This window comes from Pinus tabuliformis, chromosome 1_2 (genome assembly GCF_031772625.1).
Source record: "Pinus tabuliformis cultivar Carrire ecotype Pingquan chromosome 1_2, CPIR1, whole genome shotgun sequence".
Taxonomy (NCBI): domain Eukaryota; kingdom Viridiplantae; phylum Streptophyta; class Pinopsida; order Pinales; family Pinaceae; genus Pinus; species Pinus tabuliformis.
Window position 1 is genome coordinate 247,409,308 of NC_142298.1, and position 20,589 is coordinate 247,429,896.

General features: G+C 41.6%; 1 protein-coding gene across 1 annotated transcript in view; it reads left to right on the top strand.

Annotated features, from left to right (window-relative positions):
- The window catches only part of LOC149205298 (TITAN-like protein), a 128,819-nt gene that overhangs the window by 51,593 nt on the left and 56,637 nt on the right, over nucleotides 1-20,589 (top strand). The window contains exons 5-6 of the mRNA XM_089397367.1: nucleotides 7,309-7,348; nucleotides 7,482-7,924. Of these exons, the coding sequence (XP_089253493.1) occupies nucleotides 7,309-7,348; nucleotides 7,482-7,924 (483 nt within the window). The remainder of the gene's footprint in view (nucleotides 1-7,308; nucleotides 7,349-7,481; nucleotides 7,925-20,589) is intronic.

The window sequence follows — 20,589 nt, forward strand, 5'->3', positions numbered from 1 at the left end:
TGTCGTTTGGGCTGAAAACAGATAAGTTTTGCTTGCTGGAAAATTTCTGTTTTGCTGATTTTTTGCTGAAAAATTTTCTCTGTAAAAGGCATTTTCCAGAAATAAAGAAGAGCTCTCAAACTGGTTTTCCCCAAGAGTTGTAGGGGGTTTTTCCAGGGTCAAGTTGACCAAAAATCACTGAGTTTAAATGTGTTTTAATGGCTGTTTTAATTGCTGATTTTTTATTTCTGCAATTTCCAGCACTCTGAAAAAATTTCCAGAATTTGTGTTTTCAGCAATATTTATTTTTTCAGTCTGTTAAATGTATGGCTATGGGAATGGGCATTTAACTATATGGGAGAAATAAGGTGAAACTGAAAACCGGGGTGGGAAAAAGAAAATTCTACATGGTATCAGAGCTTGAGCGCTGAAGGGCAGTTTGGGACAGCAAAAGAAAAAAATACAGCTGCTGATTTTTTCACTCAGAAAATTCCAGCAAGCTGATTTTTCATAAACAGCAGTTTTATCTTTACCACAGCAGTGCTATTTTTCAGTTTTAGGACAGCAAGATGTCATTGGGATTGAGGGTGGAGGATAGGTTGGATGGGCATACAAATTACAGCGTTTGGAAGGAGAGAATGCAGAGTATCTTTGAGGAGGCAGAAGTCTGGGATATCATGGTACATACAGCACAGCACCCTGTTGTTGTGCCTACTGATGCTACTCAGTTGGCAGCTTATAATAGAAAGAACAACAAGGGTAAGAGGCTGATTCTAGACGGAATCAAAGACCATTGCATTCCTCATGTGAGAGGAAAGAGCAATGCCCATGAGATGTGGACAGCATTGTCCAATCTCTACCAGAGTACCAATGAGAACCGGAAGATGGTCCTGAAGGAGAAGCTGAAGAACATTAAGATGGGGAATGATAGTGCAGCTGGATATCTCACAAAGATTACCAATGTGAGAGATGAGTTGGCAGCGATTGGAGAGGCCATTCCATCCACTGAGTTGGTGCGTATTGCAGTGAATGGCCTCCCCCGTTCATGGTTGAACTTTGCTGATGGGGTTTGTGCACGTGAGACCCTTCCCACATGGGAGAGGTTTTGGGATGATTGTATACAGACAGAGATCAGGAAAGGACAGCTTGGGGCAGCCAAGCCAGTTGAGCAGGATGAGGACGTAGCACTGGTGGCAGGAGGCAAGAAAGGCAAAGGGAAGAAGCAGGCTTCCACAAGCGGTGGTGGAGGCAAAGGCAAAGGTAAAGGTAAACAGGGTAACTCACAAAAGGACTATTCCAAAGTGAAGTGTTGGAATTGTCAGAAGATGGGACACTATGCAGTTGTGTGTCCGGAGAAGAAGAAGAAGAAGGGGAAGACCCAGGATGTGGCAGCGTCAGCTGAGATTGAGGACTTTGCAGGTCGTTTTGACCGGGATTTTGCGTTCACTACATGTGAGTCCTCTAGTGCAGGATCACCTGCCACACAGGTTCAGAGGGAGCATGCTTTTCCCTCGATTAGCGGAGCATCTACAGGTATCTGGTATGTGGACAGTGGGGCTTCACGTCACATGACAGGAGTCCGGGAGTACTTCTCAGAGCTTTCAGAGAGTGGCACTGATATTGAGGTAGTACTCGGTGATGACAGAGTTGTTAGAGCAGTCGGGGTGGGGACAGTGACATTTCAGAGGGAGTCCAAACCTCCCTTGAAGGTGTCAGAGGTTCTTTATGTGCCAGGGATGAGGAAGAACCTCATATCCGTCTCAGCGTTGGAGGACAGAGGATATGAGGTACTGTTCAGGGAAGGACAGGTGTTGATGTATCCCAGGGGCTCTCCAGCTGATTCAGCTAGAGTGATAGGTGTACGCCATGCAAAGGTGTACAAGTTTGCATTCCAGCCCCCTTTGGCATTGAGCTGTAGTACCGACAGCAGAGCTAGCAGTTCTGAGCTATGTGAGATTTGGCACCGCAGGATGGGGCACATGTCTCATGGAGCCTTGAGGACATTGCGGGAGATCACTACAGGTGTGCCAGATTTCAGTACTGATCACCATGATACTTGCAGAGGTTGTGCGATGGGCAAGTTTGCCAAATCCCCTTTTCCCAGCAGTGACAGCAGAGCGACGGGGATACTTGATTTGATTCATTCCGATGTGAGCGGTCGGATGTCTCATGTTTCCTTGAGTGGATATGAGTACTATGTCTTATTCATTGATGATCACTCCAGGAGGACCTGGATTTATTTCTTGAAGACCAAGAGTGAGGTCTTCAAGCGGTTTCAGGAGTTCAGAGCTCTTGTGGAGACTCAGACAGGTCGAAAGATCAAGTCCCTGAGGTCGGACAATGGAGGAGAGTACACCCTTGGAGAGTTTGTTGACTATTGTGCAGAGGCAGGCATTAGGAGGGAGTTCACTGTTCCTTACAACCCCCAGCAGAACGGGGTTGCGGAGAGGAAGAACAGATCCATCATAGGGGCTGCCAAAGCCATGTTATATGATCAGGGGTTGCCATTGTTCTTGTGGGCAGAGGCCTGCAACACAGCTGTTTACTTGCAGAACAGGAGTCCGCATCGTGCCTTGGGGCACATGACTCCGGAGGAGGCCTTCTTTGGGAAGAAGCCTGATCTTGGTCATCTTCATATCCTTGGATGCATTACATACTCCTATATACCCAAGGAGGAGAGGACCAAACTAGAGCCCACCGCAGAGAAGGGTATCTTTGTGGGCTACAGTGAGACCTCAAAGGCCTTTCGGATTTACATTCCTGCACAGAGGAAAGTTGTTGTCAGACGGGATGTGAAGTTCGAGGAGGACAGGGCCTTTAGGAGGTCACGGGAGTTAGAGTATCTGGATCAGCCAGACCCTCAGCAGCAGTTGAGTCAGTCGCAGGGATCCAGTGGGCAGGGATCAGGAGGATCCGGAGGTACATCTATGAGGATGTCAGGTCCATCAGTGAGCAGTGGCTCGCCGAGCCAGAGGGGTGGTGCTCCGGGCAGCATACAGAGCAGTTCACAGAGCAGTTCACTAGGGAGTCCACTGATGGACAGTTCACACGGTACCTCAGCTTCTACAGGTTCAGGTGCAGGCAGGAGGACAGCAGACAGACAGTCAGGAGTTCAGGCTACTGATGGGGATGAGGAGGAGGAGTTTCATTCTCCTATGGGAGAAGCATGCTCAGGGAAGAGGAAGCCCAAGTGGCTTCAGGACACCTTGAGAGATGCCACATCTGTTGCTGAGCCGAAGAGGCCGGTCAGAGAGAGTAGACCACCTGAGAGATTTTGTAGCTATATGGCGATGGTTACCAGCATCCTTGACTCTGAGCCTTCTAGCTATGAGGAGGCAGCTAGCCAGCAGGTCTGGAGAGAGGCCATGCAGGAGGAGTATTCTTCTATCATGAAGAATGATGTTTGGGAGGTGGTGCCGAGGCCTGAGGGCAAATCCGTGGTTACTTCCAGATGGCTTTACAAGGTAAAGCATGCTGCAGATGGCAGCATTGAGAAATTCAAAGCAAGGTTTGTGGCTAGAGGGTTCTCACAGGTAGAGGGAGTTGATTATGAGGAGACCTTCGCTCCCGTGGCTCGATATACTTCGATCCGCTCCATTATATCGATAGCAGCAGAGATGGGTTGGAAGATCCACCAGATGGATGTGAAGACCGCATTTCTCAATGGCTTCATACAGGAGGAAGTGTACATTGAGCAGCCACAGGGCTTTGAGGTGCATGGGAAGGAGTCCCATGTGTGCAGATTGAAGAAGGCCCTTTATGGCCTGAAGCAAGCTCCCAGAGCTTGGTACTCCAGGATAGATGCATACTTGCAGGGGATGGGTTTCACAAAGAGTGAGGCAGATCCGAACCTTTACTTTATTGTGATTGGTGAGGAGCCTCTCATTCTGGTGCTGTATGTGGATGACTTGATCATTACAGGTGCAGAGAGACTCATAGAGCACTGCAAGAGAGATCTTGCAGCGGAGTTTGAGATGAAGGACATCGGCTTGATGCATTACTTTTTGGGTTTGGAGGTGTGGCAGGAGGAGGGGCATTTCTTCCTGGGGCAGGGGAAGTATATTGTGGACATCCTTAGCAGATTCCACATGGAGGATTGTAGACCCATGTCGACACCGATGATCACCAACTGGAAGAAGCTTCATGCTTCGGATTCCGAGTTGGTGGATCCCACATTGTACAGGCAGCTGATTGGTTCCTTGATGTATTTGGTCAACACCAGACCAGATATCTGTTTTGCAGTCAACACGATGAGTCAGTTTATGTGTGAACCTAGGAAGGTTCACTGGGTGGCTGCAAAACACATTTTGCGGTACTTGCAGGGGACAGTGGATTATGGTCTGGACTACAGGCAGGGAGATGGAGTGAGATTGGCAGGATACACTGATTCTGATTGGGCAGGTTGTGCTTCTGATAGGAAGAGCACTTCAGGGTGTTGTTTTGGGTTGGGTTCAGCAGTAGTGTCATGGTTCAGCCGGAAGCAGCAGTCAGTAGCACTGAGTTCAGCGGAAGCAGAGTATATGGCAGCCAGTCTAGCTAGTTGTGAGGCCATCTGGCTTCGCAAGATGTTGTTTGGCTTATTTGGTCAGCCGTTGAGACCTTCAGTGATTTACTGTGATAATCAGAGTTGCATTAAACTCACGGAGAATCCAGTATTTCATGACAGGTCAAAGCATATCGGGATCAGATATCATTTCATCAGAGACCATGTTCAGAAGGGAGCTGTAAAGCTTGAGTATATTTCCACTGATGAGCAGGTTGCAGATATTCTTACCAAAGCCTTACCACGGGGCAAGCATGTCTACTTCAGAGACAAGATGGGTGTGGTGAGGAACACCTTCCTCGGTAAGAGGGAGTGTTGAAATTTGGTACCGGAGGACAGGTGGTTCCCTAAGGCTTTGATCTTTGGCCTAGGGAAAAGTGTCCAAAAGAATTTAATTTTTCTCCTAAAGTAACTTTATAATTTTTATAAAGTTAAATCTAATTTGAAAGTGACTTTAAGTGATAAAGTTACTAAGTCTAATTTTAAAGTGACTTTATAAAGTCAATGAAAAATTAGAAAGGAAAAGTGACTTTGGAAATAAATGACTAAGTGGGTCTTTATTAAAGTGGGGTGAATTAAAAAATAGAAAGTGAGATTTAAATGAGCATTTAATCTCAGCCATTGATCTAAATCTATTTCAGCCATTGGATTTAGGGATCACCCAAAAGTCATTTAGGGTTGGGTTAAGGGAGGAAAAGGAAAAAAAGATCGTTCATTCTTTCATGAGCAGATTGGGAGAAGGAGAGCAAGAGAGCAAGGGAGATTTCTGGACAAGGAGGAGAAAGAGGCAGCAGTTTGGCACACACACCAAGGCAGCATTTCAGCAAATCTGAACAGCATAAAGAACAAGCAGAAAAATGCAGTTTTTGTGAGCAAAATAGTGGAAAAATTTATTTTTCAGCACGAATATCGAGGAGGCGATTTTCTGCACTTTTTCCGAGGGCTGTCCGTACAAGTCCGTACGGCCGTCCGTACAGTCCGTACGGTCCGTACATCCGTACGTCCGTACAGTCCGTACATCCGTACGGTCCGTACAGCTCTTCCAGCATTTTTCAGATTGTCGTTTGGGCTGAAAACAGATAAGTTTTGCTTGCTGGAAAATTTCTGTTTTGCTGATTTTTTGCTGAAAAATTTTCTCTGTAAAAGGCATTTTCCAGAAATAAAGAAGAGCTCTCAAACTGGTTTTCCCCAAGAGTTGTAGGGGGTTTTTCCAGGGTCAAGTTGACCAAAAATCACTGAGTTTAAATGTGTTTTAATGGCTGTTTTAATTGCTGATTTTTTATTTCTGCAATTTCCAGCACTCTGAAAAAATTTCCAGAATTTGTGTTTTCAGCAATATTTATTTTTTCAGTCTGTTAAATGTATGGCTATGGGAATGGGCATTTAACTATATGGGAGAAATAAGGTGAAACTGAAAACCGGGGTGGGAAAAAGAAAATTCTACAATATTTTTGTTGGATTCCTCTTTCTGAGAGGTGTAAAATCCATATAAAAATAGTCTTAATCCGATGAGCAGAACTTATATTGTGAATTTATTATTCTTAATAAATTATATGTGCAAGGTCAGCCAGTTTTGTAATGTAGGCTCACATGCCCAACAGATGTGTCACACACCCTCATTGATGGATATATATACAGGAAAAGTTGGAGAGAATTTTATCACAACTCAACTCACATCTTCCTCTCTCATCTTAGAGAGTACGCTACCTGGAGGACGAATTTCAGCCACACGTGGGAAGGACGAAGAGGACAGACCGTACGGATTTTCTGCTGCTAGGGTTTCTGCTGCTAGGGTTTCGCAGAAAGTTTGACCAGCGTTGACTTTGGTCAACGCTTGGTCCAATCAAGCTGAAAATTGGTGGAAAGTTCGATTTTTGAAGGCCGTACTATCTGGCACAAAAATCGAGGTCAAAGGGTTGACCGTTTTGCTGCTGCGTTGACTTTTAGCTTGCTGCCCCTGCGTTGACTTTTCAGGACAGCGTTGACTTTTTGTAGAATTGACTTGGGTTGACTCATCTACTAGTTGGAGGGATCTTGTGACACATCTGGGCTGGCTGACCAAAGGAGACTTTGCTGGTTGAAGCATCCTGTTGACCGCCAAAACGAACACACACATTTTTCTTGTTTCTGATTTGTCTTCTGTAAGATCTGCTTATATGTTCTATCTGCATTTTGCTTAACTACTTGTATGATTGCTGTGAGAAAAGTGAAATTGCTCTTAGCATAGAACATCTACAAAACTTAACAGAAGTGTAAATAGCGAAGAACATTCCCAAGAATCAACACTGTTATGATCATATTTTTTGTGGATAATGTTGAAAAACATTGGTGATAAAATGCACTTAGAATGCAGACTGCAAGAGTGTAACATGCTTTTAGTGATTGAATTCACATGTAAAGAATGACATTGTAGTAAAACACTATGACTTCGATTCTAGATGTTAAAAAAAAAAAAAAAAAAAATGAATAATTTTGTGTTTTTTAATTTTGCTGACTTTTTCCCGATTTTTTCAAAAAACTCCCGACTTTTTCAACTTTTGGACCCTTGCCGAATTAATCCCGACTTCGACTTTTCCACATTGGTATGTAGCCCTATCTGAGATGTTTTTCCTGTAATGATGTTACTATATTTTAAATCGATAACTTTGCAGATACGTTATATTCCTATCTGAGATGCTTTTCCAGTAATTATCTCACTGACATATTTTAATTGATAAGTTTGCAGTTATGTTGTAGCCCTATCTGAGATGCCTTTTCCAGTAATGATCTATTTTACATATTTTCAGGGTTACAAGATAGCGCATGATCAGCAAGATGGATACCAGGGTAATCACTCAATGACAGACTAGTTGAACTTCACTCCCATTTGTGAATGATGAACTTTTGTACTGTCTGTTGACTATGTGGAGTTTGTCAGAGTTTCTTGGCTAACATATATATGCTTTATTCCATTGAATAGCACATCTTACATGCATTCTCAACCCTGCTTTGCTTCCCGGGGATGCGAAAGGAAATGTCCACTCCGGAGCACCTCCTCCGTGGTTGGAAATGGATCAGGATAAGGGAGGATTTCAGAATGGAAAAAATGGACTAGCTGCAGACATCCAAAGATTATCAAAGACTCAAGAAAGAAAACTTAAAAAATTGAGGAATCCAAAGCGTGTTGGTGCTGCATGGGCAGAACAGAGAAGGGCTGAGCTAGAAAAGGAGCTTAATGGAGAGACTTGTAGTAAAAATATAACAAATGATGCTGCTTGGTTACCTAACTTTGGCAGAGTTTGGCAAAGTGGATCTCGCAAGGATTCAAGGAAAGAGTTTGAGGTAGAGAAAAATATAGAGAGTTCATCTTTAACCAAGAGCGAGAACTTGGTTGAAGTACAACCATATATCAGCAAAAGAATGGTGAGTCTTAAATAAATATTATATTTCCTATTTGTTTCATCTTGTCTTTGATTGCTGTCTTGATATACCTTTTGTTTTCCAAAAAAATTGTTAATTTTATTGAAGTGAAAGAAAATCCATTCTTAGATTTGCCTCTTGCTTTCTGTGTAAATGGAATTCTCTCTTTTCTGAAATGTATCGATATTCTTTTTCTTTCAAGTCCTTGGGCTCAAAAAGTTATGTCTGCTCAGTCCTTAAACTCTATTTTCTTTGTTCAGAAAAAGAGGAAACTTCTATTATATGACAATCCTCAGCTTACAAATTTTCTTTTAGAAGTGGTCCCAAGGTTCCAGTTAACTTTTATGTTGTTGTTCAAATTGAAGCTTAGCTATCGATTTTCTTTTGGCCTTGGTTGCCTCAAAATCAGTTTGGTTACTGGAAAAAAATGTCAGTACAACAAAACAAGATCAAAATGCTTATGATAAGTTTATTTTTCCCAAAAACTGGTATCTCCAAAATTGAATTGGCATGGTTGATTGACTACTTGAGAACACCTGGCTGGTTGTCATGGGCTGCTGTTGGTGTTGGTGACTGCTGCTCTTCTATGATTGTTGGATCCAGAACATGGCCTTCTAAATGTATGTCCTGTTGCTTGCCACTGTTGCTCTGGCATCTGTGTTCTTGCATACTACATGCTTTGTTTGAGTGATTGTCTTCACTGCTGCACCCATTCTGTTGCTCATCACTTCCAAGCTAAGTTGCACGAAATGCTGAAACATATGGAAGTTTCTGAAATGGGTACGGCTGGAGGCGCGGCCCCCCAAAAAGGGAAACGTCGGGCAAAGCGTCATATGTATATATATATATACATATATAGGGATGTACGTAATTTTTTTATAAACAAGTTTAAAAAAGAATGAGACACATAAATGACATTTTAGAAGGAAAACCCAGTCTATGTTAACTCTCATAGATGATTAAATGATTCAAAATCCAAAATTATCATTTATAAATGAGGCTGTACATCCAAGATTCAAAAATCAACCTTTAACATCCAAAATCAGCCTTTATACATGGCTATATGTGCTGAAAATGAAACATAACATATGCTAATGACAAGTACAATTACATATCTTATAATTCTAATCATCATCTTCATCAACAAAAATAGAACAAGTTGTTTTTTAAGCAGAACTAGAGTGTGGATTGATTACAGATAAATTAGTTTGTGGAGTGATTAGACATAAAATTTAGTGTTATATTAAATTTATTTTTGCCATAGAAGGGACCCACAACCTTCATGGGTGCTTGAGTGAGCCAGCAGAAGCAAAAAAGCCATGAAATTGGGTCAAAATTGGCTGGAAATGGGAGCAGAACAGGGCCAAAATGCCATAGAAACGTTTCAACGATGTTTTGGTGCCATTTCCAAATCAGGAAAGACCATCCAGACGTTTCAGCTGCGTTTCAGTCGTGTTTCGGCAGTGTTTCGGGAAATTTTGGGTATGGGGATGCCACCTTGGGGGCCATTTCCTGCAACATAGCTTCCAAGTCTTCAGTTCTCTAAGAGTACAAGTTTTAATTTTTTTTTAATATGTTTTTACCATACCCAACACATTGAAGTCTTGAGTGGAGATGTTCTTGGAGCCACAACCCTGAAGCTTCTCTGCCAAGGAAATTACCTTCCTCTTTGATCCACCTATACCAGCTATTGCCTTTAGGAGAAAATTCTATCCCTATCCTTTCTATCCCTTGGAGTCTGATTTCTTCCATGGTTAGGGGCTTGTCAACTCTTTGTTCTTTCCTTGGCCTTACCTTTTAGGGCTTTTGATTACTGTTATCTTGATCATCTCTGCTTGCTTCCATCCTGGTTACAGTTTTTCAAGCATTGGTTGAGAACTGGTTTGCTACTTTGTTAAACCTTAAGACACTATGCTTATATGGGCAATGTTCCCTCCAATTCCTCCTTGTCTTTCTTGAGCTCGTTGGATAACTTTTCTTGGCCTTTCTTTGAGACCCCTATTTATTTTTAAGCAGCTCATTATTTTAAAAGACTTCAGGCTCAATCTGTTAGTGTGTGCCCAATCTTTGAAGATCTCTTCCACATTTGAATGGCGAGGAGACATTGATGACTCTTTCATTGTTTGAGGGGTGGTGGCTCACTCCTTCCTGCACTAATAAATTAAATTTTCTAAACCTTGGGAAATTTAATAAAACCTTTAACCATGAGGGCTAAATTTTTCAAACAACAGAGAAAATAATATGTCCAAGTTCAGGGCTTCTTTAGGAACTAGTCTAATAAGAGTTCGTTACTAATAGCTTCTTCAAGAAGTACGAGTTAATGCTCAGTTCTTATGAGGGATATGCCTTTCTTCTTCAAAAGATCGTAATGAGTTTGGAGTTGTCTTTGAAGGTTACGTTTTAGAATCCCAAGCTCAAAACAAATTTTTACTCCTATTAGTCCCTCCAATTTGTGAGAAGTGGTTCCCATGCTTAAAAATTGGGTGTAAACAGCTAGGAAGGAGACATTATCTCCTTTGGTGACCCTTTACAACTCTTGCATTTCCCATATTGTCTTTGGTGTTGAAATTTGGTACCGGAGGACAGGTGGTTCCCTAAGGCTTTGATCTTTGGCCTAGGGAAAAGTGTCCAAAAGAATTTAATTTTTCTTCTAAAGTGACTTTATAATTTTTATAAAGTCAAATCTAATTTAAGAGTGACTTTAAGTGATAAAGTTACTAAAGTCTAATTTTAAAGTGACTTTAATAAAGTCAATGTAAAATTAGAAAGAAAAAGTGACTTTGGAAATAAATGACTAAGTGGGTCTTTATTAAAGTGGGGTGAATTAAAAAATAGAAAGTGAGATTAAATGAGCATTTAATCTTAGCCCTAGATCTCAATCTATTTCAGCCATTGGATTTAGGGATCACCCAAAAGTCACTTAAGGTTAGATTAAAGGAGGAAAAGGTCATTCATTATTTCATGAGTAGATTGGGAGAAGGAGAGCAAGAGAGCAAGGAGATTTTTGGACAGGGAGGAGAAGGGGGCAACAGCTTGGCACACATTCCAAGGCAGTATTTCAGCAAGTCTGTACAGCTGAGTTAGCGTACAATGAAAGGCGGATTTTTGGGCACGATTTTCAAGGAGGCCGTACAACAATTTGCACAGAAATCGAGGAGCAGAAATCTGAGTTTGCTGGCACGATTTTCAATGAGGCCGTACAATAGTTTTAGGCACAGAAATCGAGGAAATCGTACAATAGAATTTTTGGCAGCTTGCACGCTTTTCTAGGCAGGCTGTACAACATAATTTAAGGCTGAAAATTGGCACAGAAATCGAGGAGGCCGTACAATATTTATTGCTGTTCATATTTTGCTGTTTGCAAGTTTTTCAATTAGCTGTGAGGCACGGAGAATGAGATAAGTTGTAAAAGTTTGCTTGTTGATTTTTCGCTGAATATTTCTCACTGTAAAAAGCATTTTTCAGAAATAAGAATGAGCTCTCGAACTGGTTTTCCCCAAGAGTTGTAGAGGGTTTTCCAGGGTCACCTTGCCAAAAAGTTCACTGTGTTTAAATGTGTTGAATGGCTGTACAACATAATTTAAGGCTGAAAATTGGCATAGATATCGAGGAGGCCGTACAACATTTATTGCTGTTCAGATTTTGTTGTTTGCAAGTTTTTCAGTTGGCTGTGAGGCACGGAAAACGAGATAAGTTGTAAAAGTTCGCTTGCTGATTTTTCGCTGAATATTTCTCACTGTAAAAAGCATTTTCCAGAAATAAGGAGCTCTCGAACTGGTTTTCCCCAAGAGTTGTAGGGGGTTTTTCCAGGGTCACCTTGACCAAAAATCATTGTGTTTAAATGTGTTGAATTGCTGTTTATTTATGCTGATTTTTATATTTCTGCATATTCTGGCATTCTGTAAAATTTCCAGAATTTGTGTTTTCAGCAAAATTTATTTTTCAGTTGTTGAATGTATGGCTATGGGAAAGGGCATTTAACTATTTTGGAGAAATAAGGTGAAATTGAAAACTGGGGTGGGAAATGAGAAATTTTTACATGGTATCAAAGCTTGAGTGTTGAAGTGCAGTTTGGGACAGCAAGGAGGAAAATTACAGCCTGTTGATTTTTCACTCAGAAATTTCAGCAAGCTGATTTTTCACAAACAACAGTTTTATCTTTACTAAAGCAGTGCTATTTTTCGGTTTTAGGACAGCAGGATGTCATTGGAATTGAGGGTGGATGATAGGCTGGATGGGCATACAAATTACAACGTTTGGAAGGAGAGAATGCAAAGTATCTTTGAGGAGGCAGAAGTCTGGGACATCATGGTGCATACCACACAAAACCCTGTAGTTGTGCCTACTGATGCCACTTAGTTGGCTGATTATAATAAAAAGAACAACAAGGGTAAGTGATTGATTCTAGACGGAGTCAAAGACCATTGCATTCCTCATGTGAGAGGAAAGAAATGCCCATGAGATGTGGACAACATTGTCCAATCTCTACTAAAGTACCAATGAGAACCGGAAAATGGTCCTGAAGGAGAAGCTGAAGACTATTAAGATGGGTAATGATAGTGCAGCTGGATATCTCACAAAGATTACTAATGTGAGAGATGAGTTGGCAACAGTTGGAGAGGTCATTCCACCCACTGAGTTGGTGCAGATTGCAGTGAATGGCCTCCCCCGTTCATGGATGAACGTTGCTGATGGGGTTTGTGCACGTGAGACACTTCCCACATGGGAGAGGTTTTGGGATGATTGCATTCAGACAGAGATCAGGAAAGGTCAGCTTGGGGAAGCCAGTTGAACAGGATGAGGATGTAGCACTGGTGACAGGAGGCAAGAAAGGCAAAGGGAAGAAACAGGCTTCCACAAGTAATGGTGGGGGCAAAGGCAAAGGTAAACAGGATAACACACAAAAGGACCATTCCAAGGTGAAGTGTTGGAATTGTCAAAAGATGGGACACTATGCAATTGTGTGTCCGGAGAAGAGAAGAAGGGGAAGAGCCAGAGCATGGCAGCTTCAGTAGAGGTTGAGGACTTTGCTGATCGTTTTGACTGGGAGTTTGCGTTCACTGCGTGTAAGTCCTCTAGTGCAGGATCACCTGCCACCCAGGTTCAGAGGGAGCATGCTTTTCCGTCGAGTAGTAGAGCATCTTCGGGTATCTGGTATGTGGATAGTGGGGCTTCACGTCGCATGGCAGGAGTTCGTGAGTACTTCTCAAAGCTTTCAGAGAGTGACACTGATATAGAGGTAGTACTTGGTGATGACAGAGTTGTTAGAGCAATCGGTGTGGGGACACTGACATTTCAGAGGGAGTCCAAACCTCCCTTGAAGGTGTCAGATGTTCTTTATGTGCCAGGGATGTGGAAGAACCTCATATCCGTCTCAGCTTTGGAGGACATAGGATATGAGGTACTGTTCAGGGGAGGATAGGTGTTGATGTATCCCAGGGGCACTCCAGCTGATTCAGCTATAGTGATAGGTGTATGCCATGCAAAGGTGTACAAGTTTGCATTCCAACCCCTTTTGGCATTGAGCAGTAGTACCGACAGCAGAGCTAGCAGTTCTGAGCTGTGTGAGATTTGGCACGGCAGGATGGGACATATGTATCATGGAGCCTTGAGGACATTGCGGGAGATCACTACAGGTGTGCCAGATTTCAGTACTGATCACTTTGATACTTGCAGAGGATGTGCGATGGGCAAGTTTGCCAAATCCCCTTTTCCCAGCAGTGATAGCAGAGCGACTGGGATACTTGATTTGATTCATTCCGATGTGAGCGATTGGATGGCTCATGTTTCCTTGAGTGGATATGAGTACTATGTTTTATTCATTGATGATCACTCTAGGAGGACTTGGATTTATTTTTTGAAGACCAAGAGTGAGGTCTTCAAGCGGTTTCAGGGGTTCAGAGCTCTTGTGGAGACACAGACAGGTCAGAAGATCAAGTCCCTGAGGTCGGACAATGAGGGAGAGTACACCCTTGGAGAGTTTGTTGACTATTGTGCGGAGGTAGGCATTAGGAGGGAGTTCACTGTTCCTTACAACCCCCAACAGAACGGGGTTGCGGAGAGGAAGAATAGATCCATCGTAGGGGCTGCCAAAGCCATGTTACATGATTGGGGGTTGCCATTGTTCTTGTGGGCAGAGGCCTGCAACACAGCTGTTTATTTGCAGAATAGGAGTCCGCATCGTGCCTTGGGGCACATGACTCCAGAGGAGGCTTTTTCTGGGAAGAAGCCTGATGTTGGTCATCTTCGTATCTTTGGGTGCATTACATACTCCTACATACCCAAGGAGAAGAGGACCAAACTAGAGCCCACCGCAGAGAAGGGTATCTTTGTGGGCTACAGTGAGACCTCAAAGGTCTTTCGGATTTACATTCCTGCACAGAGGAAAGTTGTTGTCAGGTGGGATGTGAAGTTCGAGGAGGACAGGGCCTTTAGGAGATCACGGGAGTTAGAGTATCTGGATCAGCCAGACCCTCAGCAACAGTTGAGTTAGTCGCAGGGATCCAGTGGGCAGGGATCAAGAGGATCCGGAGGTACATTTATGAGGATGTTAGGTCCGTTAGTGAGCAGTGGCTCGCCGAGCCAGAGGGGTGGTGCTCCAGGCAACATGCAGAGCAGTTCACAGAGCAGTTCACTAGGGAGTCCACTGATGGACAGTTCACACGGTACCTCAGCTTCTACAGGTTCAGGTGCAGGCAGGAGGACAACAGACAAAGAGTCAGGAGTTCAGGTCCCTGATGATGATGAGGAGGAGGAGTTTCATTCTCCAATGGGAGAAATGCGCTCAGGGAAGAGGAAGCCCAAGTGGCTTCAGGACACCTTGAGAGATGCCACATCTGTTGCTGAGCCTAAGAGGCCGGTCAGAGAGAGTAGACCAACTGAGAGGTTTTTGTAGTTATATGGCAATGACTACCAGCATACTTGACTCTGAGCCTTCTAGCTATGAGGAGGCAGCTAGCCAACAGGTCTGGAGAGAGGCCATGCAGGAGGAGTATTCTTCTATCATGAAGAATGATGTTTGGGAGGTGGTGCTGAGGCCTGAGGGCAAATTCGTGGTTACTTCCAGATGGCTTTACAAGGTAAAGCATGCTGCAGATGGCAGCATTGAGAAATTCAAAGTGAGGTTTGTGGCTAGAGGGTTCTCCCAGGTAGAGGGAGTTGATTATGATGAGACCTTCGCTCCCGTGGCTCGATATACTTCGATCCGCTCCATTATATTGATAGCAGCAGAGATGGGTTGGAAGATCCACCAGATGGATGTGAAGGCTGCATTTCTCAATGACTTCATACAGGAGGAGGTGTACATTGAGCAGCCATAGGGCTTTGAGGTGCATGGGAAGGAGTCCCATGTGTGCAGACTGAAGAAGGCCCTTTATGGCCTGAAGCAAGCTCCGAGAGCTTGGTACTCTAGGATAGATACATACTTGCAGGGGATGGTTTTCACAAAGAGTGAGGCAGATCCGAACCTTTACTTTATTGTGATTGGTGAGGAGCCTCTCATTCTGATAACTTAATGGGAATTCAATTATAAGGCATTTTCTAGCACATTGGTGTAGCAAACAATGATGGATCCTAAGTAACCTGACACGGGGACACGGGACACATAGGACATGAAGATTCGAGTGTCCGACATGGGCACATTGACCCCTCGGAATAGGACACGTTATATATTATTTATATATATAGTTTAAAAATTAGATATTTCTTACACAAATTCTCATTCCTGATACAAATTCAAATATAGATTGAGATTCTACATCGTAAATTTAAAATTTGTAAGTTTTACAAAGTAACATTATGCATACAAATACAATTGTGAGTGGGACAAATTCATCAATGATCCAATAGGAGAAAGACAAGAAAATGTAGTTTTCTCATTAAGTCATCAAAATCAAAATGTGTTACATAGGAAGTAGCAATGCCAATGACAAATAGAAATAGCAAATGCAAAACAACTCTAAGTACAAGGCAATAGGTAGCTCATGAGTCATGAATCATCATCATCATCAAAATTAGCATCACTGTCATGGTCATCACTGCTCTCCTCTGTTGCATCCTCCTCCTCTGCATCCAATGTCATCTCTGCATCTGCTGGTGTAGAGGTTGACCCCTCAACAATATCACCGTCATCAAAAGCGATAGGTTCTAGCACTAGATCAGTAAGATCCAAGTTGGCCAATGGTAACTCAACACTACAGCTCTAGCACTAGATTAGTAAGATCCAAGTTGGCCAATGGTAACTCAACATTGCTGTCCAAACCCATATCAGATTAGTAAGATCCAAGTTGGCCAATGGTAACTCAACACTACAGGCTCTAGCACTGGATTAGTAAGATCTAAGTTGGCCAATGGTAACTCAACACTACAGGCTCTAGCACTGGATCAATATGATCCAAGTTGGCCAGTGGTAACTCAACACTGCTGTCCAAACCCATATCCTTGGGAAAGACATCTCACATCTTTGTCTTTCCCTTCAACTACTCATCCCTTTGCTTGTAAATAAGACGAAGGTTGCTGTGCACATACACCATTGTCTCTGCCCTGGATTGCTCAAGCCTGCTCTTCTTGACACTATACAAATTCCCATATGTGCTCCAATTCCTCTCTCAACAAGAGGATGAAGTCACCTAAGAGATGAGCCTCATGGCTAATTGCTATAGAGGAGGGCTTGTTGCCCCATGAGTTGCCCACCAAGAATAGGGATTCTTAGCTCCCTTGTCTCTAATCACATCATATCCTGCAAATCGACCAATGCCAGTGGAAAACTTTGCAAAGGCATCCTCCACCTCATCAAGGGATGCTCTTTCCTGAAAAATATGCTTCAATGCATCCTTCCTCCCTCGTGAAATTTCACCATCCATGTGAGGAGGGAATCTGTCGGAAGGTACACCATTCAGCCACTCATGGCTGTAGTATTTTGGGCTTAATGAGTGAGCCAAACAGTGCAAAGGTGTGCAATTCTTGTCCCGACAAGAATATCTTGTATGGTGGTGAAGAAGGCCTCTGATGATGTCTCATACTCGAGGACCTCACTCTGTAAAATAATGGTCCTCATAGACTCAATCATGGAATCCCATCCCTCATAATCCTCTCATAGGATGGGTTGGTCTGTATTTGCAAATTGTAGCAAAGCAATGATAGGGTCCATGTCTTAATAAGTAGATCTACCCTCTCCCACCAAGCATCATCTAACAGTGTCCCTTACTCTTTTTTAGGTTGCTTGATCCGTCTTTCTCGAAAAAGACCAAAACTCTAAAATAACCATGGCCCCAAGAGCGGTCTTACCTACCTATCCTCTTCAACATGATGAATGAAGAGGCAAACCATGTATTTGCAATCTTCTACAATGATATATTGATGTACTCCTTGTAGATTGTGAGGGCATTTTGATTTGTATGATTTTGTACAAAGTTGCGGATATACCGTGTATCTTCAATAATACTTCCAATCCAAAGTACATCAGAAGCAATAGATTTAAGTGCTAAATTCAAGGAATGGACAATGTAAGGTATCCAAAATACTTGTGGATATTTAGCTTCCACAATCATGACAACAACCTTGCAAACATGTGCATTATCTATAATGATTTGCACACAATAATCAACACCTGCATCTTCAATAACTTTAATGAATACCTCACCCTTATATTGTGCGTTCTTGTATTGTCCAAGTGCATCCAATAATTTCAAGAAAACTGGACCATTCAAGGAAGACACCAGGAAGTTGATGAGTGGGTGGCGTGCTGGATTTGTCCATCCATCAGAAACAATACTAACCCTAGATGTTGGCCATGCTAATTTAATAGGCTTAAGCATTTTTTCCACCTCTTTCTTCGCTTTAGTCAGCAATGTGGTTCTAAGCTTCTCTGACCTAGGAGGCACATACCTTGATGGAGCCCCTTGAGTTAGAGCTCGACACATCTCAATAATTAGAGGTGAGCGTGCAACATTGAAGGATATGAAGTTCTGATAGAAAAAATGTAATCGTGAGTCAAGCTCTTCCCGTTTCTCTTTCTGAAAAATCTTCCATTGGACCAAGTGCCACGACCTTTATTTTTGCTGCTTGTCGCCCACCAAAACTGTCAAATGGAAATTTGTTGCCGCTTTTCCTCAAGAATGGAAGGGGATCACCATCCTTGTTTTTTCTAGATGATTCAGTGTTGATCGGCAAAAATGTCCTCCGTCAACATTAGGGGAGAACATCTGGTTGGGAACTTAAAGCAACTCCTTTTCCATTAAAAATGGTGGTTTTGATTGGTTATGGGTCCAATTACCCTGTCATCTAAGACTAACCTAAAACTAATCTAATACTAATGTAACCTAAACTAAGATTTAATCTATTCACATCATACTATGTTACATTTCCTTTATATCGATCTTTAAAGATGTAAGTTAAAGAAGTAAATCGACACAAAGGTTTGATTGATTTAAAAAGGCTGATCAAACCACAATTAAATTATTTATTTGCCTCTTTAAGAGAGGACTTGATGCAAACTAAGATGTTGATGCAAAACTAATCTAGAAAAAACTTATCTCGAACTAGAATTGGATAATCCTCTCCTGATCCGAGAGCAGGATAACTAAAACATGGAGAAAGATTGGTTTATCAATGAATTCAGAATTAATATTCGATTATGAATTCCAAAATAGTTTTGAAACTCATAAAAGGTTAAAACAACTATGTAAATGAATCTACTTTAATATATAGTTATTAAAGTAATTCCATCTACAAGCTTGAATTCATTTTAAACATAATTAATTATAAAATTTGTATTAATCAAAAGAAATAGCTCATTTCAATTTATACACATAAAAGCAAAATACACCTTTAAATGAATAATAAATAGTTATCATTCACCACAAGTATAATTCAATGAATTAAGTATGATTTCGATCTCATTCTGCCTCTTGGAGATAGCTCCTGCAAGACTTCAACAACATATCACAATTGACTCAACAATAGTGTTAGAGATCAAAGAAACATACTACTTAGAATGGAGATCAAAACCAATTATAAAACTTTGACAAAAATATGAAAATTCATCATTTCGGTAATAGTACACAAGAATGGAAATTTATTAAACAGTGCCAAAGCTTATTACAAAATGTGCAGTCTTAGAGCAGCTCAAACCCATATTAAAATTGCTTACAATAGTGCAAAACAGTTATAACAAAGCCATAAACCCTCTGTTTTCTCTATAATCGGCCTTTCTATACATAACAATAGTGATATTGCACAAATCAAACAACTACAGAGAATCCCCCTTGAATGGATCGCGACCTCCCACTTCATGGATTGAATTCAGGGGTATTTATACAAGATTTACAGAGCTAACAGTCTCCCTCGATTCTCTCAACAACAGAGTTAATTACAACAAAGATGACTTTAATTGGAACTCTAACCAAACGTATATGAACATAGTGTAACGAATTGCACAATTTGGTTTGTGCAGATAAGAATGATCTTGCTTGTTCCGAATAGATAGGAAGAATTTACGGGTAATGTAATCGCTATTCAATTGATTCAACAACGTCTTTACCAATTAAGAAATCCCTTTTGCTAGTTGGAGGAATTGCATTGGTGATTGATATGTTTTTGCAATCGGCCTTGTATCGGAAGTCAAACAAAAACCATAATTAATGGTAAATCGTTGGATTTTTTTATTAAAATGGTGAAAGCATAGATTAAACTATAATAATGCGTTAAACTATATTTATGCCAAGAGACCCTTTTAAATTAATTAAGTGGCTTTTACTTATACGTGGCAAGAGCTGAGTGGTATCAGAGGTAAGCTCATCAGAACTTTTAAAATGAGACAAAACAAAATAGTTGCGATATTGGGCGGCTTTGATATGGAGCGAATATGATATTGTATTCAACTCCCTTTAATAACTTTATTGGGTCCATTATATTGGAGCCTTGTATCGAAGATTTGATATTGAGGGTTTTACAATTTTTACCATTTAAAAGTTCTGATATACAAGCACGCGATTTTTGATTAGACCATCATTAATATGCATATCAGGTCCGACTTGTCGGAGCTTGGTAGATATTGGAAGTCGGAGGAGGAGGCTCATTGGGATATCAATGATCAGAGGGATATGATTATCAGAGATCAAGGACCGACAGAATATGATTATCTGAGATCAAAGATCAGAGGGATTGATTATTGGAGATTGGAGGGATTGGCATATCAGAAATTGGAGATCGGAGGGATTGGCATCTCGGAAATCGACAAGGTATCATATTAGAGTTTTTTAAATGTGTCTCGATAGCAAATCTCTGATATGCATTACCTCCGATATGCGAGCATGGAAACAATGACGTGGAATGTGGGTCCTCTGACAAGGCTTATAAATTATAGCGCCTTTATATAATGGTCGGACTTTGGTTATATGATATGTTTGTTTTAATACTCCAGTCTATAAAAAGGATTTTCCACATACATATTTCGAATTTGATATGTCCCCCATGCCACTTATATGGATTGGATATTATATTCCTTTTTTACGACATAAGCCTTTGTATTATGAATCGGGGTTTTGACATCGGGAATTCTAAAAGGGTTCCTCCGATGTCAAAGCTCCGATATTTCCGATATATTATAACCACTTGTTTAATGATTAAGGCTTAAAGCCTATGCACACATCTTGGTCTCAAGGCATATT